Source organism: Arvicola amphibius, chromosome 14, assembly GCF_903992535.2.
Source record: "Arvicola amphibius chromosome 14, mArvAmp1.2, whole genome shotgun sequence".
Lineage (NCBI taxonomy): Eukaryota > Metazoa > Chordata > Mammalia > Rodentia > Cricetidae > Arvicola > Arvicola amphibius.
This window is the reverse complement of record NC_052060.1, coordinates 34,170,563-34,192,363: the sequence shown is the minus strand read 5'-3', so window position 1 is coordinate 34,192,363 and position 21,801 is coordinate 34,170,563. Positions and strand designations below refer to the sequence as shown.

Genomic DNA, 21,801 nt, shown 5'->3' with positions numbered 1-21,801 from the left:
AAAACTTGATGACTTGATTTGATACTGCATGAAAAAAAATTGTACTCTGTTTCCTTTATGTATTATAACTAACTTAGTTCTGAGGAATGTAGAATATGGTAACAAAGTGTAAAGAAAATAACGACTGTCCTCTCTTCCCATTTCTTGGGATGCCTGTGTTTTGAACTGGAGTTACAGATAGTTTTGAAATGCCATGTGGGTGCTGGGAATGGAACCCAGATCTTCTGGGTGAGCAGTCAGTGTTCTTAACTGCTGAGCTTTCTCTACAGTCCCTGGATGCATGTCTTTTCATCCCATAATTTATGTCTTCCTTATTAGTCATCTTAGCTAGGAGAAAGAACAGGCCTGCTTTTAACAGACAGAGTATCTTTTAAAAAGCTAATATCTCAATGTCCTGTGATGTCCTGCACTTGTGGGGGTGAGGAAGTCAGGCTTCCAGTGACGTGACATCACACAAGTGGGGGAACAGGACTTTGAGGAAAACCTTTTCCCAAGCATGAATACAGTGTCGGGTACATGTTCATTTTGAGTAGTAATTTTTATATATCCATTCTTGTGTGTGTGTGTGTGTGTGTGTGTGTGTGTGTGTGTGTGTGTGTGGTGTGTGCACGCATGCATGCTCATTGTATACGCTGGTGTGTGGAGATCAGAGACTGACATCCACTGACTTGTATTTTGAGTCAGGATGTCTTATTGAACATACAGCTCACCGTTTTGGCAAGGCCAACTTCTTGCTCCATGATCTTCCAGGACCTGCCTGTCTCTTCCCCTAGTGCTAGGGTCCCAACTGGGGCCTGGCCCATCTGACTCTTGCATGGGTGCTAAGACTCTGAACTCAGTTCCCCAGACTTATGCATCAAGCACTTTACCCTATGCTATCTACGTAGCTCTTACCTTTATATTTTAATTAATATTTTTATTTAGTCAGTCTTGTTTAACTGTTTTGGCAATACTTAAAAGATCATGTGATGCCTGGAGCTGTTTTTAAAAGATTTTGTCTCAAAATATTTGCTATTATTCTACTTGCTGAATTTTACAAAATAAATACTTCAATTATTTATATCCCACCTGACCTTAGCAGAACATTCTTTATATAAGACATGGTAAAATGCAGAAAAAAGCCCTATTGATGCTGGTGTTGGGAACAACAAAAGTGGCCTCAGCGCCCTCCCCCTTGTCTTGTATCGCCATCTTTGTGTAGGATTCGCTCACAGTCCAGGCATTCTTTCCTCCAGAATGCATGGGCTGACAAAGGATTCAGTGTTACTGCTTTCTTGTCTATGTTGGCCCTCTTTCAAGGCTCTCAGTTTTGAGTGGAGAAAGGGGTGTAGGTTTGGATCACAGGGTGCCAGAAGGGCATACCTAGAACTGGCTGCTGAAACCCAGTCTGTTCCCAACCATCAGTCCTTTCAAAGTCTGGAAGATTCTGATACCCTCAGAATGAAGCCTTAGTGAGGGTGGAGATAGGTCTGTGCCACCTAATCTTCAGTTAGATTTTTATACTGTCCCTGATTTCTCAACATTCATCATGTAAAATATTCCCTAAAAATACTGAAATTGTTATACATTTGGATCATTTCTTTGCTGTATGCTTTAATTTTCTTTTCTACCTGGTCCCTGTCACAAACCCCAGCTACTGTACTCCTCCATGCTGAACAGCACAGGAAGAAGGGGTGGGCTAGTGGGAGGAGAATATACAGAACTACCGGCTGTCTGCTTCCTCTGACCAAGTCAAGTCATTTGGTATATAACTGATCCAGAGAAAGGATTTGTCAGCTAGAAAACAAATCACCATCTAGTCATGTTGTGGCTGTTAAAAAAGGCAGATATTTTAACATACAAAATATTGATATGATAAATGTAAATCATACGTATTTTCCCTATTATGTTTTCTTTACTGCAAAAGACTTCGTACTACAAGAAGACAATATAATTACTTTTTATTTTGAGCTTCTCTTTTTAAAATACTTATATACAAAGAGAGAGGAAGAGAGCACACATCTGGCTATTAAATTGTATAGAAATTTAATTTTTTATCCATATATAATTTAGTAGTAACATCTGACATCTGTTACTATACGTTCATGTAGAACACTTGATTCACTGTTTTGATCATTAGCCTTTGTTTACATTTATATGATGGGAGAGTTATTCCCATGAGGTTTGTATTCCCCCGAACTCTTAGGAATGAGTATTAATCTTGGACATAATGATGTTTGAAGCCACATATCTCTGCTCTGTACCTGCCATGCCACCTGGTGGTGTAAAGTTCAATGCTGTGTTGACATCTGATATAAAGGAATGGATAAGATTCTGAATGTACATTTTGAATGAACTGAAGTGTGTATTCTGTGCATATGTGCATAAATTCCCACAGTACAACAGGAAGTAACATTGTTAGTGGGAGCTTTGATTTTAAAAAAGTAGTTAAAATATAGCAAATGTATAAATAATCTAATTATAAAATAAAATATAATGAGATGAGTTGAACCATGCAAATATTTAAATTACATGATAAAATAACAGTAAAAAACATTTCAGAATTATCAGGGATGACAGATAATTGGGGCAGATTATTATATTAGAAGGCAACTAAGGTGTTGGCACTTTGAAAACCTGAGGAGATGAAGTGTTCAGTACATAGAACTGAGGAAGCTGACTCAAAGGATGGTTCAAGCTAATGATGGAGACAGGGATGGTGCTGCACATGGCGGGGTAAGGGATGGTGATTGCATAAGGATAATCAGGGCTACGTGGCTCGTATCAGAGTATCAGGAAGTGTATAGCCAGATCCTGTCTCAAAACAGATAAAATGCTAGTGATTGAACTCAGCCTCATTATTCTAGATGCATGGAAATTAAGTTCTATTGCTAAATTCGAGATGCATATGAAACCCAGTACATTAATGAACTCATACTGCTGAATTACTGAAAGAAAATATTACTTGCTTGATAATCTGAGAGTGGGAAAAGATTGATGAAAAACCCAGAGGCCACTTAAGAGATTGTATCCTTTCTGGAAAAAAAAAGGTCAAAGAAAATTATAAAACTTAAATGCTTAGTAAGCGAACATTGGAATCGGTTCTGTAAATGTTTAAAGTTCAATGGATTAAATTGTGGTGCCTTAGCATTCAATAGAATGCCTGTGGTGACGTGAAAACATTTTGAGTTTGTTTTCCTCTTACGTAAAGTGAAGCTTTCTCTTGGAACACTTGTGCAATTTAGCATTCTTTGAGGTCGGTTTTCTCAAGTCATTTTTGTGTATTTCTGTCTATTTGGGTTTTGCACTAATCCTTTATTATATGTAGTAAATTCCTTCCAGTTTCATACCAATTTGTTGCTTCCATTCTCTGTCGTCTGTTTGATCTTTAATGAGATCTGCCTTTTTCTGTTGTGACTTCTGGTGTCTCTAACTCAAGAAGACCCTTCTGGAGTATGACAAAAGCATTCTTTTGTGTCTACACATAAAAACCTGTTGAACTCAGCATTTTTTTATCCTGTGAAAGGGTAGAGCTTCATATTTTCTCTAGACCTATGCTTGTATAACTCGTTTACTCTCTGATGAAAAGCCCCAGCTCACATCTGACAGTAGTCTATCTCCATCAGCTATCTTCATTGCTCTGTCCCATGTGCTAACATTAAGAGACATAACTGCTTTAGACTCTGGGGACACATTACTACCTAGAAAAGTAAACTGCCTGTGCTTTTTCAAAGTTTCTTTGTCTTTTTTGCATTCATATTTTAAAAGATTGTGTGATGCATGTGTGTCTGTGTCCATGTGTGTGCATGTATGTGTACAAGTAGACATGCATGTGTGTCTGTGTGTTGATTTGTGTGTATGTATGTGTGTGCATGCATGTAGAGATCAGTCTCAGACATCAGGTGTCTTTTACAGTCATGCCTCACCTTATTTGAGGCAGGGTCTCTTGATGACTTTGCTGGAAAGGTAACTAACACATCCCCAGCTATATATACTTCCGCACTGCTGGATTATAGACATGCACTGCCTTCCCCAGCCATGGATCTGAACTAAGTCTTTGTGTTTGCAGAGCAGGGAGGTTGCCAATTGACATCTCCCCAGCCTCCTATTTTGTTTTCTGATATTTTAACTTTCTTTTAATGTCTCATAAATTCTCTTGAAATACACTAAGCTTATTTTTATAAATATTGAAATCATACCAACATTAATGTTTACAATGTTTCAGGCATTTTATTACTCTATCTTTATTCCTATTTTCCTTTTGTCCTTTATTAAAAATTTCAAGTGTGTTTATTAAAGTTTTATGTTTATTAAAGTTTTCTTCAAGTGAGTTTTATACACTTCAGTTCATTTTCTTCTATATCTGTTGATACTATTGGTGTTGTAAATGAATGAACTTTTAGTCTGTTTTTTTAATTTGATATTTTCTTGGAGGGAGTTAGGAAGTTTCTAAATACTTTTATATTTTATAACACTAAATTTTTGCAGGAAGGGTTTTTAAATATTACACATGTTATCTTGTAATTAATTTTATTAGAGAATTAAAATGATTTGGACTATATCATTGATGAGTTAAGTTCTAGAAGTTAGTCGGTGTGTACATAGAAAAGATGACATCTAGGGATTCCCAGCCTATCGGGGATAGAGGCATACTTTTTATGAAATTCCAGTTTCAGAGTCTTTACTATGGACTTAGAGCCTTAAGATTCCTGTAACCTCTAGCTAAAATGTGTCCATGCTTGTCTGCATGTATTTCTAGCCAAATCCAAAGCTCAGCCCCTTAAGCCTTCCTATTGCCCATCGGTCAGTTAAATATTTTGTGCACCTGTGGAGATTAGAGGCCAGGGCAGAAGGAGGATTGAATCAGCTAGAAGCCATTGTCCATGCTTTCCGCATCTGTACTCTGGACATTCTCCTCATCTGTTTGATCTCCAGCCCAGTGTGAATGTCCACTTGAAGCCACACTGCCCCTTCTAAGCCAAGCAAGGCATTAATACTTAAAATATTACTTTCCAGTAGGTGACCATGCTGATTACAGCTTTTTCTACTTCTTTGCCTATTAGTGAAAATTAAACAAATATATTCTTACTGTGGTTAATAATTTTGGTCAGATAGGGAGGGGAAAAATAAGTAGATGTGTGGGCTTCATTTTACATCATGCAGGAAAAAAATCTGGAGAAATGTTTATTACATAGAGTCCACTAAATCTCTACAACCTCTCAGGTCTATGAAAAAAATTTTAAATGAAGCCATCACTGTAAGGCCTCCTGCATCTGAGTTAACATTTTGTAGATGGCACTGATCCTAAAATTGAGTGTAGGAGGTAAATTACCTGCAGGAATGACATGGAGAAAGGTGCCACCCTTCATGCATTCTCCGTGGAGCACTTTTACTTGTGTTGGGTATATCTGCCTTAGAGCCGTGCAGAAAAATTACATTGTGAATAGGTTTTTTTTCTTCTTCTTACTTAGAATCTGCGGATCCCATATTCATATTTTCAGCCTGTGAAATAAGGCCTGGTAAATGTAGCAAAAACTAAATTAGGAGGTTTTTTTTTTTTTTAGTATTTTCTCTAGTTTTTTTTTCATGGTTTATTTTTTTTATATTTAAAAATTTCCATCTCCTCCCCTCCTCCTCCCCCTTTGATCCTAAGTTGAGATAGCCTCTGTTTCTTTTATATACTTACAAAATATTGTGTAAGACATGTGTCTACCCAATAATCATAGTGTGTTTTCTTCACTGGCTATAGGATCTACCATCTTAACCATCTTTGCTCTCTGCTTTGTAGGGTTTTGACTCTCTAAGTCATTTGGGATATAAACTGTGGTCCTTCCCATCTTTCTCTAGGAATTAAATGTCATAAAGCCTCTTTATACAAGTATTGTTAAATAAATAAAAAATATAGGTTTTTTTTATACATGTTCCTTTTATCTAATAAAATACATGTTCCTTTTTTATAGGCAAGCAGAGCCATGGTACCACTGTGATACGATTCTTAACATGTAGTGCTCTTTGGCTGTGGTCTGTGTGCTCTAGAAAGTGATATGAAACCGTAAAACCATACTGACACAAGGCAACGATCCACTGATGCTGAGCAGAAAGGCAGAGTCTGTGCAGTGGCATTGACAGCACACTCTGCATCACAAACACCAATACAAAACTAGCTCAGGCCATAGCCATGTGTTTATGGCTGCCTGGACCATACCAGTCAGAAGCAGAGGGTTATCCTTAAGGGAGTCTTCTGTGCAATCAGATGCATTGGACCTGTTAGTGCTCACACAGTCAACAGCTTCCACAGTTTTGAGAAAGATTCATTCACACAGATGGCTCACCAATAATATAAGACTTGTGCTTGCAGAACCCAGCTGATAGCAGTGGTCCCTATGGATGGGACTGCTTTCATTTCTAGTACAAGTAATCCATCCTTGCAAAAACTGAAACAGTTGACTAAGGAGTTTAGCTGCAGGGCTTGTCACTTGGTCTGTTTGGATCTTTGCTCATACACTTTACTCCCTATTCATGGTTCAACTATTAGAATGTTCTGACTTTTGAGGTCTCACACCATTAGCTTTTGGTTTACTTGGGTTGTTACTCACTGACCTTAAAGAAAACAACACTAAAAAACTTGTAATCCTAGTTAAATGAGCGTTGTCAGAAGAAATACCTTTAATTTCATTTATTTTATGTATATGAGTGTTTTTCCTACATGTGCATGCTTGTATGGTCAGAGATCAGAAGAGAGTGCCATATCCCCAGAAACTATAGTTATGGACGGTTATAACCTGTGTGTAGGTATTGGGAACTGAACTTAAGTTCTCTGCAAGAGTAGCGAGTGCTCTTAATGCCTAAATCATCTCTCTCTGTACCCTGAAATAAACCTTTTAAAGTTGTTTGCAGTTTTTAGTGGAAAATGCCAAGTACTTCTTCTTTTGTTTGTTTAAGGAAATTATATGAAGATTTTTAAAAGCATATTTGTGATGCCATTGACTGAACTGTGTTGGTCTTCATAAAATTGCCTTCCATTTTTCTATTATAGGATCTGCAGAGTTGGGTAAATGGTGCTCAGGAACATGGCTTTGTCCTGGTGTCTTTTGGAGCTGGTGTCAAGTATCTGTCAGAAGACATTGCTAACAAACTGGCTGGAGCTCTGGGGAGATTGCCTCAGAAAGTGATTTGGAGGTAAGGTCATGGTCATTTAGGTATTTTCTGCTGTAGAGTCTTAGTTTCTCCTTATTTAATCTTCATAACATGGAGCACTGAAGCATGGAACATTGATTCACTGGCTAGATTAGATGATCTTGAGGTTTCATTTTGTTTCTAATGCATTGAAATCAATAATTAATTCATAAAGATCTATGATTGATAAAAATAACTACATACAAAGAATATATGATGTGGAATGAGATAGTCTAGGTTGGATAAAGTTTTATGTTTCCTTCAAATTAAGCTGTCTTTTTTTTCCTAGTTTAAAAATGTATTTGTAGTTTCATGCCTGTCTATATTTTTCTTCAAATCAATTTGAAATAAGGTAAATAATGATGAGTGAGTAAATAATTAAAATACTTAGATTAATTTAGGTACTTTGCACTCTCCCTGTGCTTTCTAAACTTTATTAATATTTCCAGACTCTTAATATGAAAGACTGAGCTTCTGAAAGTTTCAGTAACTTACCAGACAAATTATAATGGCTAAGATAGAATCTGAGATACATCGCAGCTTCCTGAAGGCATTGCAGCAGGGTTTCAGAACTGCATACTTCATTGAGTATGCATCTCTTTGCATTTATACTGTATTGGAGGTCTGGGGATGTAATCGTGAACACAACTCCACAGTAAGGAAAAAGGCTCTCCCAGGCCATTACAGAGACTCTGAATTGTCTAGATTTTAACCTTCATAACGTTATGTAGGGCTGGGCTAGGACATGCTCAATGACTGGGTTCTGAGCACACCTTCCTCTTCTAACTCTAGCTCCATTGAGATTTCCCCATCAGGCTTAACCAAGGGCATCCCTATGCTTTATTGAGGACAGTTTCGTTGGTTTGCATCAGATTCTTGTTATCTTCTTAGTTGTGAGACAAATTTGAGGTTCACCACCTAGGAAAACCTATGTGCTTTGCGCTGCCAGTCTCTCTGGTGCCAAGGTATTGCAGCATTCTTTCTTTTGTCTTTCAGTGTTGGCACCGTGTAGCAAGGATGGTACCTAGTGACAGTCCTGTGGTTGTTTTTCTCTTCTCTCTGGGTACTTCAGTAGAATTAAATTCAGCAAACATTTGTATGGGTCCCCCATTCTCTTATATATGTCCCTTAGAAGAGCAAATGGAATATAGACTTTTATGAGAAAATTATATCTTATCTATCTGAATTATTTTATTATAGATAAAGTGAAGTACATTTTTATTGGTACTAAACTAAAATTTCATTCATAAAAATAATATCAGTAGTTTATCATGTATCATAATATTTTTAAGTCTACAAAATGAGCACATATCCTAAGTCTTCATTTCTGAAAGAGTGATTATCTGGTATTCATTTTAGGTTTTCTGGAACCAAACCAAAGAATCTAGGAAACAACACTAAGCTCATAGAATGGCTGCCGCAAAATGACCTGCTTGGTAAGTCAGTGGCTGCATTTAACTGAACCGATATGTAAACATGGTGTCAGTTCTTTTTTTTTTTTTTTTTTTTTTTTTTTGGTTTTTCGAGACAGGGTTTCCCTGTAGTTTCTAGAGCTTGTCCTGGAGCTAGCTCTTGTAGACCAGGCTGGCCTCGAACTCAGAGATCCGCCTGCCTCTGCCTCCCGAGTGCTGGGATTAAAGGTGTGAGCCACCACCGCCCGGCCAATGGTGTCATTGAATGGTTTAAAAAATGTGTGCATGGTTTCTTTTGGACTCAGTCTTAATCTAGTACTTCAAGTCTTAAAATTCAGACCAGTGGTTCGAAATTTTGTTTATTGGAAAATCATCTGTAAGTTGCTAGCACTGGAATCTATAATTAAAAACTTTAAGCAATCACCACACAATTTTAATTTTCCATAAAATACACATAAAATTGTATAAGTTAGTAGTAGTAGTAAATAAAGCTTTTTGGATTATGTTAATTGGTAAAAGTAGTAAAATTTAAACAACACAGAGCACAAACTGACGTTATATTCATCTACAGATTTGTCTAAGTCCTAGATAATTGGGAGTTATTCTATTGTCTGAAACCAAAGAAAAGCCAAAAACCAGGGAAATAATTCACTTAAGTTTAATTTTATCATTTGTTTTAATTCTTACTAAATTACCAAGTTTTGATAAAAAAATTTGTTTTAAATTTTTATTTGTTGTGATTTTGGTCTTTAACACAAAATTAAAATAATACTATTTGCTTATCTTTGAAATATGCCTAAGTATAAAGTATTTTACTTAGTTTAGTGAGTACAGAAAATAAAATAAACACCTCTTTCATTAAGTTTTTAGTGATATTATTTTGAGATGTTAAGCTCTTTTGTCTTTTTGTGGGACCCGCCACCTAGCTACCAAATAAATCACACAGAGGCTTATTATTACCTGTGAATGCCCAGCCAAGGGTTGGCTTTTTTCTTGCCAGCTTTTAACTTAAATTATCCCATCTACCTTTTGCTTCTGGGCTCTTATCTTTCACTATTTCTGTATACCTTTCTTTCCTTCTTGGGTGACTAGGCGACTGGCCCCTGATGTCTGCCTCTCCTTGCTCTTTTGTTCCTCGTTCTCTTCCTCCCAGAGTTCTTCTATGTATCCTCTCTGCCTGCCAGTCCTGCTTATTCTTGCTCCTTCCTTGCTATTGGCCGTTCATCTTTTTATTAGGACCATCAGGTATTTTAGAGAGGCACAGTAGCACAGCTTCATAGACTTAAACAAATGAGCAGAAACAAAAGTCACACACCTGAAATAATATTCCCCAATAGACTAGCTATTGGGTTGTCATCCTTTAATGTGTATTAAAGAAATGATAAGAAACTATTGATCTGAACAATATGGGACACCACTTATATGATAATATTAATGCCAAATACCAAATAAAATAACATTTTAAATTTATTACTCTTAAAACACTAGTAGTAATAATCCTAAAATACTTCGAAATTATGATTTAAATTTGTACTTATTTTAAAATATACTTTCTAGATACTACTTACAATTCAGACATTTTATTTTCTTTATCATTATTGTTGTTTTTAAAAATAAGCTATCATGTAACCCAAGTTGTCCTTGCCCTCAACTATGTGGCTTTGAAGTCTTGCTTCTCCCTCCTAAGTGCTGAAAATTTAGGAGTGTACCACCAAATAGTTAAATAATTTGTGAGTCTGAGTACGTGCATGCCTATTGAACCCAGGACCTCACACCTGATCAGCAAGCACTATTGGCATGCACCACACCACTGCACTCTATTTCCAGGCTACAGAACCAGCGATTTCAATTTTTCACGATGATTAACTTTTGTGTATAAGTCCTCAGTACCTAGCTCATTCTAAGTGTAGTAAATAAAACTGAGCAAAAATGAACGGAGCAGTTTTCTTTTGCCAATACTTTCATGTTTTCCTTTTCTTTGCTGTTGTGACCTCTGAATCCATACAAGGGTGGAAAAAGCAGAAAAATCATATAGAAATTGGCCACTCAGTAGGTCAGTGCAACAAGGTGAAGGTTTCACCTAGGAAAACCTGAGTTTTAAATGTGGGACCAGCAGCAAAACGCAGCAGTTTAGTGGTCTGTGAGGAGGACCTCTTCCAGGCTCCCCCAGCTTCTCCCTGTTTCAGGATTCTCACTTGTCCAAGGTTAGCGTTTTGACTTTACTCAAAGCATCACCTCTGCCGGGGTGGTGATGGCTTCCCTAATCAAAGATTCATGCAGGGGGCTGGAGAGATGGCTCAGAGGTTAAGAGCATTGCCTGCTCTTCCAAAGGTCCTGAGTTCAATTCCCGGCAACCGCATGGTGGCTCACAGCCATCTGTAATGGGGTCTGCTGCCCTCTTCTGGCCTGCAGATATACACACAGACAGAATATTGTATACACAATAAATAAATAAAATTTAAAAAAAAAAGATTCATTCAGGACAAAAAGCAGGCACCAAGTCACTGTCTTCTCCCTTCACCCTATAGTATCCCCTTGTCTTCAGATGCCATCTCTACTTGATTTTTCAGTGTTGGACATGGTAGTACAGGTTTTGTTAAAATAAGAAGTTCTGCTGCTAAGAAGTACTTTTATATCTGATCCTTCATTTAATCTGAGATCAGGAGTAGGCACTCTCTATACAACACTTAGAGGTACAAACATACTGAGAGCTAATGGGTACTGCCATTCGTACATGGTTCTGTATGTGGTAAGTATATGTCATAGATTTGCACCCAATTATTATTTACTGAACAATTTCTAAGCACACTGTTTTTTCTTGTACTTCTTATGCAAGTTTTTCATCCCTCTGATTAAATACAGGCCTTACCTAGGAGATAAACCTCATTAAACTTTTGACAAGCTAACGCTTCTTTACCTGTGACTGCTAAATATTATATACTATATCTCTTCCAGTCAGTGACACCCCCATTGACTTTCTCTTCATTATCAACAGTTAAAGGGTGTGTTGCTAGTCATGTAACAATTGTGTTTGAGAGAATGTTGTCATATATTTCATGATCAACATTATATGTTTAATTTACCTAAAAATGACTTTCAGCTGATATATGTAACAGACATTTTAATTGATATAAAAGATGGACCAGTGACATTACCCCTTTAAAAATTCACTTTCTAAAGTGTATGTTGACTATAGTGTTGGTCTTTTTTGGTTTTTCGAGACAGGGTTTCTCTGTAGCTTTGGAGCCTGTCCTGGAACTAGCTCTTGTAGACCAGGCTGGTCTCGAACTCACAGAGATCTGCCTGCCTCTGCCTCCCGAGTGCTGGGATTAAAGGCGTGCGCCACCGCCGCCCGGCTAGTGTTGGTCTTGTAAGACGTTATGGATCATCTACAGTGGTAATATCAGTTGTTTCCTTTTTTAACTTTTAGGTCATTCAAACATCAAAGCCTTCCTAAGCCATGGTGGTCTGAACAGTATTTTTGAAACCATGTATCACGGTGTTCCTGTGGTGGGAATTCCACTTTTTGGAGACCATTATGATACCATGACTCGAGTACAGGCAAAAGGCATGGGGATCTTGTTAGAATGGAAAACAGTGACTGAAGAGGAGTTGTATGATGCAATGGTGAAAGTTATCAATAACCCGAGGTAAGGCATCAGCTAATATAAGGCAGATGACAATGTATGTGTGTACACATTTATCACGTGTCCATACCCAGGCACTTAGATACATGTATGTATGTATACAGTATATTGGCAGAAAGTCGTCTATAAGTCCATCACAGAGATATCCCTTACATTGATGTTACATCATATATATATATGTGTGTGTGTGTGTGTGTGTGTGTGTGTGTGTGTGTGTATGTATGTATATGTATATATATATATTTTTTCTAAAATTTTGAACTTAAATGTATCAGATATTTAGTTATCCAAATTGTGACCCTGAGGTTTTTGCCACCAAGATTTGTCAGAAAAACTAAGGTGGGGATTATCATTGGATCTCTCTAGTTATTCAGATTTTGTATCTTTTATTTACCATTGATACTTTTTGCACTAGTTTCATTTGTCATGGCTGTGACAAAATACTTGACAGGATGTCACTTGGAGGAGGAAGGATTTATTTGGTATGTGGTTTGAAGGTACATCCTGCTAGCCCAGGGAAAGGCCTGATGGCAGGAGTGGCTCCCAGCTGTGGTCACACGAGCTTCCTCACACCTTGATAGGAAAGCATAGAGTGGAAAATACTGGCACTGTTCTGGTTTTCTTTTCCCTTATCCTGAATCCCTTAAATAGGACAATGCTGACATATTTATATTTTTCCTCCTCAATCCCCTCCTGGAACTGTTCTCACACACATGCCCAGAAGTATATTTCTCAGAGAATTTTAAACCCACTCAAGTTGACAGTGATCAGTCATTACTCTCGCTACTACCTTGTACAAGAACTTTTGCTGTCCTCACTATAGAAATGAGGCACTTGAAGATCAGAGACCTTCAGTGATTTGCCTATGGTCACATAGCCATTCTAATATGAACTGAAGGCAGACCTATCTGACTTCTAAGCAGAGCTCTTCATCCTGCCTGGCAAACACGTGCTGCTGGTTTTCCCAGCCCTCGCTGTTTCCGAGATGTGTTTGCTCATGTGAATGATGAATTAGAATCTTTATTTCGCCTTTTAAATTCCTGATGTGTCCTGAGTTAACCCACTTCACAAATAAGTCTCAGTGGGCAGCTGCCCTGGGTAGTGTTAAACAAAGCAGCGATTTTCTTCATTTAAAAGCATGATGTTTAGTTTATTATGTGCTTCAGATGATATTCAATAGCTGAAGAGAGTAATTAATTTCTGTTTGTACCTGGGGGAAGATGGCTGAACCGTGAGTTGAGAATTGTTGCTTCATTCTAAGAAATGCCATATGAAAAAAGTTATTTCTTAAAAAAAGAAGTTACGGTTACATACAAAATTTTCAAATCTTCCAAGGTTCATTATGCGACTTTTTGTAGACTTAGAGATGGTACTCATCTGTGGTCCCTTAAAACAAGCAATGTCTTGGACACAAGTGTGGCACTTGGAGCAATATACTCTGTGCCTCAGGCACCTGCACACTCCCCTTCTATAATTTGTAGTTTCCCTTGTTAGACATCATGCATTTCAAGACATGCTCTTGGGAAAATATTTTCATATAGGCCTGCAAAATCTCAAGGAAGGATTTGGTGCAGGAATGCTGGAGAGCCACTAATTTGGGGCCATTATATGGAAACATTTACAGAAAGTGGTTCAGCAAGGTAGTTTGCATGTTTGTTTTGATTGTGGCATGGAAGGTTGAGCCCAGGGGCTTGCACATGCCAGGCAAGCACTCTTGCATGAGCTGTATTCCCAGGTCAGCCTAGCAGTATGCTCTGAGGTGTGAGCAAGCATGAATTAGGAAAAGATCAGGCTGTACTCATTATATTGCAATGAAATCCTAACTGCAGAATATTGAAGTTCCTAATACATGAAGAGATGCCTTGCTTAATAAAGAAATAGCAGTGATGTGTGCCACAAATGTGCCATTCCTTAAAAGCCGTTCTACAAACTGGAGCAATTTACTTCAAATGTATGGTAAATGTTCCACATTTAAGGTGAAGTCATTATTTAAAAGGCTAATTTGCCTCATTAACATTATATTTAGATATTCTAGTTTAAGGCAAGAAATAAATCTTGCTAAAGAAAATCTTTATGTCTTCTTCTTTTTGGTTTTTCGAGACAGGGTTTCACTGTGTAACAGCCCTAGCTGTCTTGGAACTCACTCTGTAGACCTCACTGGCCTCGAACTCACAGAGATCTGCATGTCTCTGCCTCCCAGGTGCTGGGGTTAAAGGTGTACACTACAGCTGCCCAGTACTAAAGAAAGTCTTTGGGTGATTTTTTTTAAACCCGAAACCTATGTGATATTATATTCCTACTTCCTTTACCTACTACTGCCTTGATTTTGCTTAATGAAAACCCACTACTTTCTTTATGTGGAAGAACTCTTCTAAGTCTGGAAACACTATCATTTTAAAGAAAGCCATAAACAAAGGTGAACTAATCTTTACAATTTCAATTATCTAACTCAAGGTTAACTTTTACTATGAAAGATTTTTTTTCATGCAATATAATGTGATTTAATTACTTTCAAGGAGGGAAAATATCTAGAATATTCTGTTTCATTTTTTCTATTCAAAGAATAATCTTTTCTCCATATGCGCGCGCACACACACACATTTCTAAATTGAGATAACAATTAGCACAGAATCTATGTATACATGATCATATGTTTTTCCTCACTGCAGCTATCGGCAGAGGGCTCAGAAGTTATCAGAAATTCATAAGGATCAACCAGGCCACCCAGTCAATCGGACTACTTATTGGATAGACTACATTCTTCGCCATGATGGAGCCCATCACCTCCGCTCGGCTGTGCATCAGATTTCTTTCTGTCAGTATTTTCTGTTGGATATTGCCTTTGTGCTTTTGCTTGGTGCTGCCTTGTTCTACTTCATTTTGTCCTATGTGACAAAATTTATCTATAGAAAAATCAAAAGTCTATGGTCTAGAAATAAGCATAGCCCAGTTAATGGACATTACCAAAACGGAATCCCCAATGGCAAATACAAAGGAAATGGCCATATTAAACACGAGAAGAAGGTAAAATGAGCCAACAGCCCAGGTTATGGAACAAATCTGTTCAGTCATTGAGTTTGTATTGCTATACTTTAGTCTAACAGCTACCAAAGCTAAATGTCAGCAAACAATTCTAATACTCCTCATCAGACTTTACTAATGAAATGCCATGGAGAAGATATCTGTAAAGAGCACAACCCTAAATGCAAAAATGTATTTCATTCAAATACTGATGCAGAAAGTTGGCACTGAACCATTTAGAAGCCTTAATTATTGAAGTCAATTAAGTGATTGTGTCAGACCTTAGTTTTAAATGTTACATGTGTATTATAGGTGAGGAATGGTGTCTTTTCTTTTAATAATATGTGTGTGTGTGTGTGTGTGTGTTTCCTATTCCTATGTCAGTGAGTTTTAGCTTGTATTTGTTGAAAGTACAGCGTATTCAGGAATGGAGTAGGAAAAGACAGGACCCAAATGTTTCTCTGCTGGTGTTTAACATATGTGCACTTCAAATTCTACCTTCAAAGACTGTTTCCCTCAAAACTCCACGCAAAGGGACAAGAGAAAAGATGGGTGGCACAATTTTTGTATTCTTGTTTATTATGGATTTTTTTATTTGTTTGTTTTGTATATGTCCTTTTCTTACTGACTATGGATGCTTGTGGAGGAAAACGTAATGTTGTAAATGAGGGAATTGGTTTTCACAGGTTTCTTAGGATTTTCTCCCACCAATGATTTTTCTCTGGAGGAATTCTCTAATTGTCTTGTTTTAGTAAATAACATGTCAATGCAGAATTAAGACAAAGCAACAGAGCTCTTAGTTTTGTTCAAAGTATGGAAGATTGTTGTTTCCATGGCCCTTGGAAGCAGGCTCATTGTTTGAGTGTTTATGTGACTTCTGGATAGTCTACGTTTTGAATATTCAGGCATCACTGTTCTGAAATTCTAACTTTAAAATAGCACCTGTTGTTCCTTTTATTGTCTGAGTCACACAATCTAGTACATAGGTGCCAACGTATAATTCTTCTAAGCAGAACACTTGTGATTCTCCTGATTGGTACCTGCTTTGTCTGCAGCGGTTCGAAGTTTTCTCAACAAGTCAAACTTCTCATTCTACACAGAAGTGACAGGAATTGTACCACCCATTTGTGCAAATGAGTTTCCATTCCCTCACTCCATTAACGCAACTCAGAAGCCTTTATGTCATTGTGTCTGACATGGGACAGTGACAGTATTCATTTGGAACAGGGAGATGGGTCACAGCCTTCACAAAATCAGGACCTCCCTGTTGAGCCTCTTACTAGATGACAACTGTAGGCCTGTTCCGTGTCATTCTGTTTACTGGGCATTTGCACTACACATGCGGAGTGTGTGCTTTATTTATTTGTGGTTGGAAATCCCACATTTGACACTTGAGAGTAGAGAAATGAAATATTAATGTCATTCACTAACACGGAAGAGTTGTGAAAAATCTAGAATGCTGTAAATCCTTGTCATACACGATGACATACAACTCTATGACACTCCCACCAGGAGCCACTCTCATATACGTAGAAGTAATATCATCAGTAGTTTTCTGATGCACAATGCATAAAATGTACTGCTTTCTGGATACTTGAAGAAATGGTATATAAATATATATAAACCTGTTAGTTCCACCTTTTCACAATCTTATCACAATATTGCCGTTAAAAGGAAAAAAGACAGGCAATGAATGGTGGGATGGTCACAGGAAATAGAGTGTATGAATGAGTTGATTCTACGTGTTGGCATTTGATGAAGTTGACAATAGGCACTAACTGGATGAATAAGCCTAAGTTAATTTCCACTGTGATTTAAAAAAAGACTTAAACAATAAACAAAATTGAAAATAGAGCAATGTTGTTGGAATAAAATTTTTATTCAGATTTTGTTTCACAGTATTATATATAGGTACATTTAGATATAAACATGTTTCTAAGGCCTCCCTACTTTTGTATGTGTATATGGGTGTGAAAAATGTATTAAATGTGAAAATATATTTAATAAAAATTAAATGCAGGGATTTATTATTTCAAGTACATCAACATTAATCTTTAAATTTTATACGAGAATTAAGAATGTTAAGTACAATTCTTAATTATCATTTCTTTTTTATTTTGTCTTTTATTATTTTTGTTGTTGTTATTCTCCTCTACACAACCCCTACTCTAGACTCTCAGGAAGCCTATTAGCCTGTTTTAGTAAACAGGCTGACTTAAAATTATCTATATTTAGGCCAACTTCTCTCATGAAGTAAATTTTTCAAAAAGATGTTTGTTCACTTACTTTTAAGAAAGTCTGTGACAGCAAGTGCTCTGTAGTTGGTTTCATCAAATGACAATTGGTTTTTTTCCCTTCTAAGTCAATAACTTCGTAGTATCTCACCAATAGCAGAAGGCAAGGATTTTGATAACCCAGACTGGAAAGAGCTCATGTTTGAGTAGGAAACAACACTATTAATTAACTTGAAAGAAACTAGACACCTCCCTCAAATCTCAGCCTCTCACTAAATTCTAAATTACTATGAAAATTGAACTATTCCACATAAAGAGCACCTTGAGACTGGTATATGACTCATGATGAAGATTTACTCTCCAGAACTCCTCATCCCACCCTATCCCAAGAAGAACCAACATAGGCTGAAAAACAACCTTGAGTCATAATTTAGCAATTTGTTTTATTGAAAGTATAGCTAATTCATTTTTTCATTCTTTCTGCTGAAAGTAGTTCAAGTTTGTAAATGACACATTTGACAGTGTTTACCATCATCAACAATCATATAAAGGAGAAAACTTTCAAATCTTGTAAGTTAAAGTAGGAAATTACAGAAATTCTGTGGCTGAAACCCCCTCAAAATATGCCTTACAGAATTTCTTATTCAGCTTTTGAGAAGACGACGTTAGCAAGCTATTAAAGAAGCGTGTTGTGTGTAAATATGCTGCTCATATTTTTGGTAGACTTAGATAAATTTTTTTGAAATATTTTAGTAAGAAGTTATTGAATTTCACACAGTCAAACCTTCCACACCATTATTTAGCTGAAAACTCCAAAGTGTTTTGGGATTCCAGCTGCTTGGGTGTTTGTGGAGTGAATTTAGGAATTTACTAATAGATGGTAGCACAATGTGGGTAATATTTTTTAATTATGCAAATTAAAAGGCTCATGCTAGTTTTATCCGGCTCTTTCTTTGGGATGATTAGATATGTGCTGTGAAAGAATTCACATTGTTGTCTGAAAATCTGAATGGTATAATAAAACAAGAGTTCTTAGAGTATAATCCCTGTTCCAAATGATGAATCACAATTACATGCAAATTCCTACTATAATTTTAAATAAAAGTGTGTTAATATAAGTCCATATTATCTTATGAATTAGAGCACTTCTGATATCACAGAGGATTTTATTTGTGAACCAATACTTATTTTCCACTGGTTTGTGTTATATTCCTACTTCTACAATCATTTTTTTTTTTACTTTTTCAGATCCTATTTTGTGTAAGTGATAATTCTCCATTGTAATGAGCAGAACTGACTTAGGTTTCGCTGAATCAGTGTTAGTTGCAAATGATAGCTCTGTCGAACCACAATTCCTTAGTCCCAATATTAGGATCAGATTTCTGTTCAAAAGAAAAATAAATTTTAAAAATTCCAGCAACCAAGAAGAGTTTTGTTATGGACATCCTTCAGGCAAATAGGAACCTTTTATTTGCAGGAACTATTATGCTGTTATGAGCATAGAATGCTGAGTGTGTGCAATATAGTCTCTAACCTATAAGAAACATGCCTTATATAGTTTCATGAAAATTATGCTTCAGTTTTTTTTTTTTGTTTTTTTGTTTTTTTGTTTTTTTTTTTTTTTTTTTTTTTTTTTTTTTTTTTTTTTTTTTTTTTTTTTTTTTTTTTCGAGACAGGGTTTCTCTGTGGCTTTGGAGCCTGTCCTGGAACTAGCTCTTGTAGACCAGGCTGGTCTCGAACTCACAGAGATCCGCCTGCCTCTGCCTCCCGAGTGCTGGGATTAAAGGCGTGCGCCACCGCCGCCCGGCATATGCTTCAGTTTTGCCTCAGAATTTTGTCTAAAAGTACATGCAGTTCCTTGCTTTTAGCCCAAAATGGGAACATTTGGACTTAAAGACATTGGTAAATAAAATGCAAGTAACGTTCAAGTCAACAATGATTTATCCTGAGGTTCCTCTGAATGTCATCCATCAAGACATGCAGTGTTAGGAACCATCACTTCTAATTGTGATTCTGTCTTCTGAGGAGCTCAAAAGATTGAGCTTACAAATGCAGGGCAGTGAGAACAGTATGAACAGTTAGAAAAAGGCTTATGTGATTCAGGGCGTAAATGAAACATGCAGGACTCAGAAAGCTCCTGAAAGTTACAAGGTTCACAAGATGCCTCCCCCGAGTATATATGCAACATTTGCTGAGGAAAAGAGATGCATCCACCAAGCTGTCTGTAAGTTGTACAGAAAATGGAGAGTCAACCATGCTAGTGTGGATCTTAGGCACTCCTTCAGGCCACTGTGATTTTGTTAGTAACCACAACGAACTCATTGATTGACGAAGTTAGACCTCAGTGCCCTGTGATGATTGGTGAATGGACATTTATTTATATCTCTTCAGAAAAAGTTACATAGTGTGTGTCCAAAGAAGTAAAACACTTATAACATTTGTTGCTGGTTGGTATGTAAGTCCAATTATTAGTTAGTTACATTTTCTGAAATTCAAACAATAAATGAAGTTTGCTTTTTCATGAGTGAGAAATCCATCTCAACAGCTTCTTTTAATTAGGAAAGGTGGAGAAGAACTAACAAATTTTGGAAGCTAGGAGCTCTTCCTAGAATATTTGTTTAATTTTTTGATTTTATTTTTTTTTTAAAAAAAATCAATCTTTTTTCATTTCACATCCAACCCCTCATCCACTCCCCCAGAAAGGGCAAGGCACATTACTCCAAGGAAGGATCAAGGCCCTCCCCACTATAGGCTGAGCAAGGTATCCATCCAAAGAGAATGACTTCCAAAGAGTCAGCACAAGCAGAAGGGGTAAATTCTGATGCCCCTGCCAGTGGCCCTGCTGTCTGCCCGCCCCAGCTGTACCACTGTCACCCACATTCAGAAGGTCTCCTTTGGTTGTATGCTGGTTCCTTCCCTGTCCCGATGGAGTTGGTGAGTTCGCATTAGATCAGTAAACCTGGAATATTTTTTAACAAATTATTGAAGAGATAGAATTAAAGAGTCACAGAACTAAAGCACCGCCTTCTTTGCATTATTCCATGCCATTCCATCTTCCTGCTTATTATACAATAAAAATATTTTTAAATTAGATTTTAACCTACGTGTAGATTTGGTTACAAATCATATTTTCTTAACTGTGAATTTGAGTTATAATGAGACCTACTCCTCCTGCTGATTTATAGAAAATTAATGGAAGGACATAATTTATTTTGAGGCCTCAGCAAATTTCAGGAATCCAAGGAAATGGAACTGACAGTTTGTGCTGTTTTAGAAACCAGTTCTGAGTTTTTTGAGGGGCTCTGGCTCAGATCCTGTGCTGTTGATTGACAGTGCCCCATCTTCCCATTCTGTTAGCTCCTATTTTCCTGCTTCTGGGAGTTATGTTTTCTTTCTTAGTTTGCCACTTACAGAAGCTAAAAATTTCATAACTCACTGGCAGTCCCAAGTGTAGAGTGCACAGATTGAGTGTGCACATTTTTAATGATGCTTTTAAGAGAACGTGATAAGACAGCTAGAAACTAAAACATTCAAAAATACAGACTGAATTGAGCAAATGCCCATTTTTTACAAAATGCCTGCTCCCCTATTTAAACTTCACCCACGTTCTAATATTCCATTAATAGAGGAAGGGAATAGTCCTGTGGGCACTGGGAGGAGGGTGACCTTTCCAGCAGGGATCCATGAGACCCTTTTAATGTGGCACTGTACCAGTTCTGTGGGGGCATAGCTCCATGATCTCTAAACAGTCAGGCCACATGCATCAGTTAAGATGGTGACATTAGTATCGTGTACAAGACCTTACTCCAGTGAGGATATCCTTACATGTTAATCATGCCTCTATAAGAGAATCCTGTACTGTGAACTGTGTTCAGTTCCGATTCTGTAACTCTCTCATATCTCCAGTGTTAACAGAAGGTGCTGGACACGCAGCCAGCTGTCAGGAGAGCCTCCGAAAAGCCTAGATAAAAGGCAGGCGTTCAAGACTTAGGTAAACCTTGTATTTCAGGAGGGTGAACTTGTGTGTAAAGATGAATAAAAAGGGAAGGGTAGGAAAGGCAAGAAGAGTCGGGGAGTGAAGCAGTGTTAATGGGATTTCTGATCTACTCTCAGTACACATCACAGTCCTTTTTCCACTATAGTGAAGATGGAAAATCGGACACATCAAATTGCTTTTTAAAGGTGAATATGGGATCCAAAGAGCCTAAAGGGATTCTGCAAATATACACATCTATAGGTGTATGGGCCCTGTTGCATAATGGGGGTTTTAGAGATAAAATTGTCAATGTAAGTGGACATGATCTCTGAGAAAGGAGTCAACACACTCCAACA

At 37.2% G+C, this 21,801-nt stretch overlaps 1 protein-coding gene across 3 annotated transcripts in view; it reads left to right on the top strand.

The window, feature by feature from the left end:
• Positions 1 to 18,568, top strand: part of Ugt8 (UDP glycosyltransferase 8) — a 70,153-nt gene extending 51,585 nt beyond the window's left edge. For all 3 annotated transcript variants that reach the window (XM_038311696.1, XM_038311698.1, XM_038311697.1), the window contains exons 3-6: positions 7,016 to 7,158; positions 8,515 to 8,591; positions 11,998 to 12,217; positions 14,884 to 18,568. In XM_038311696.1, coding sequence (XP_038167624.1) covers positions 7,016 to 7,158; positions 8,515 to 8,591; positions 11,998 to 12,217; positions 14,884 to 15,247 — 804 coding nt within the window. In that variant the 3' untranslated portion in view covers positions 15,248 to 18,568. The remainder of the gene's footprint in view (positions 1 to 7,015; positions 7,159 to 8,514; positions 8,592 to 11,997; positions 12,218 to 14,883) is intronic.
• Positions 18,569 to 21,801: the final 3,233 nt, after the last annotated feature.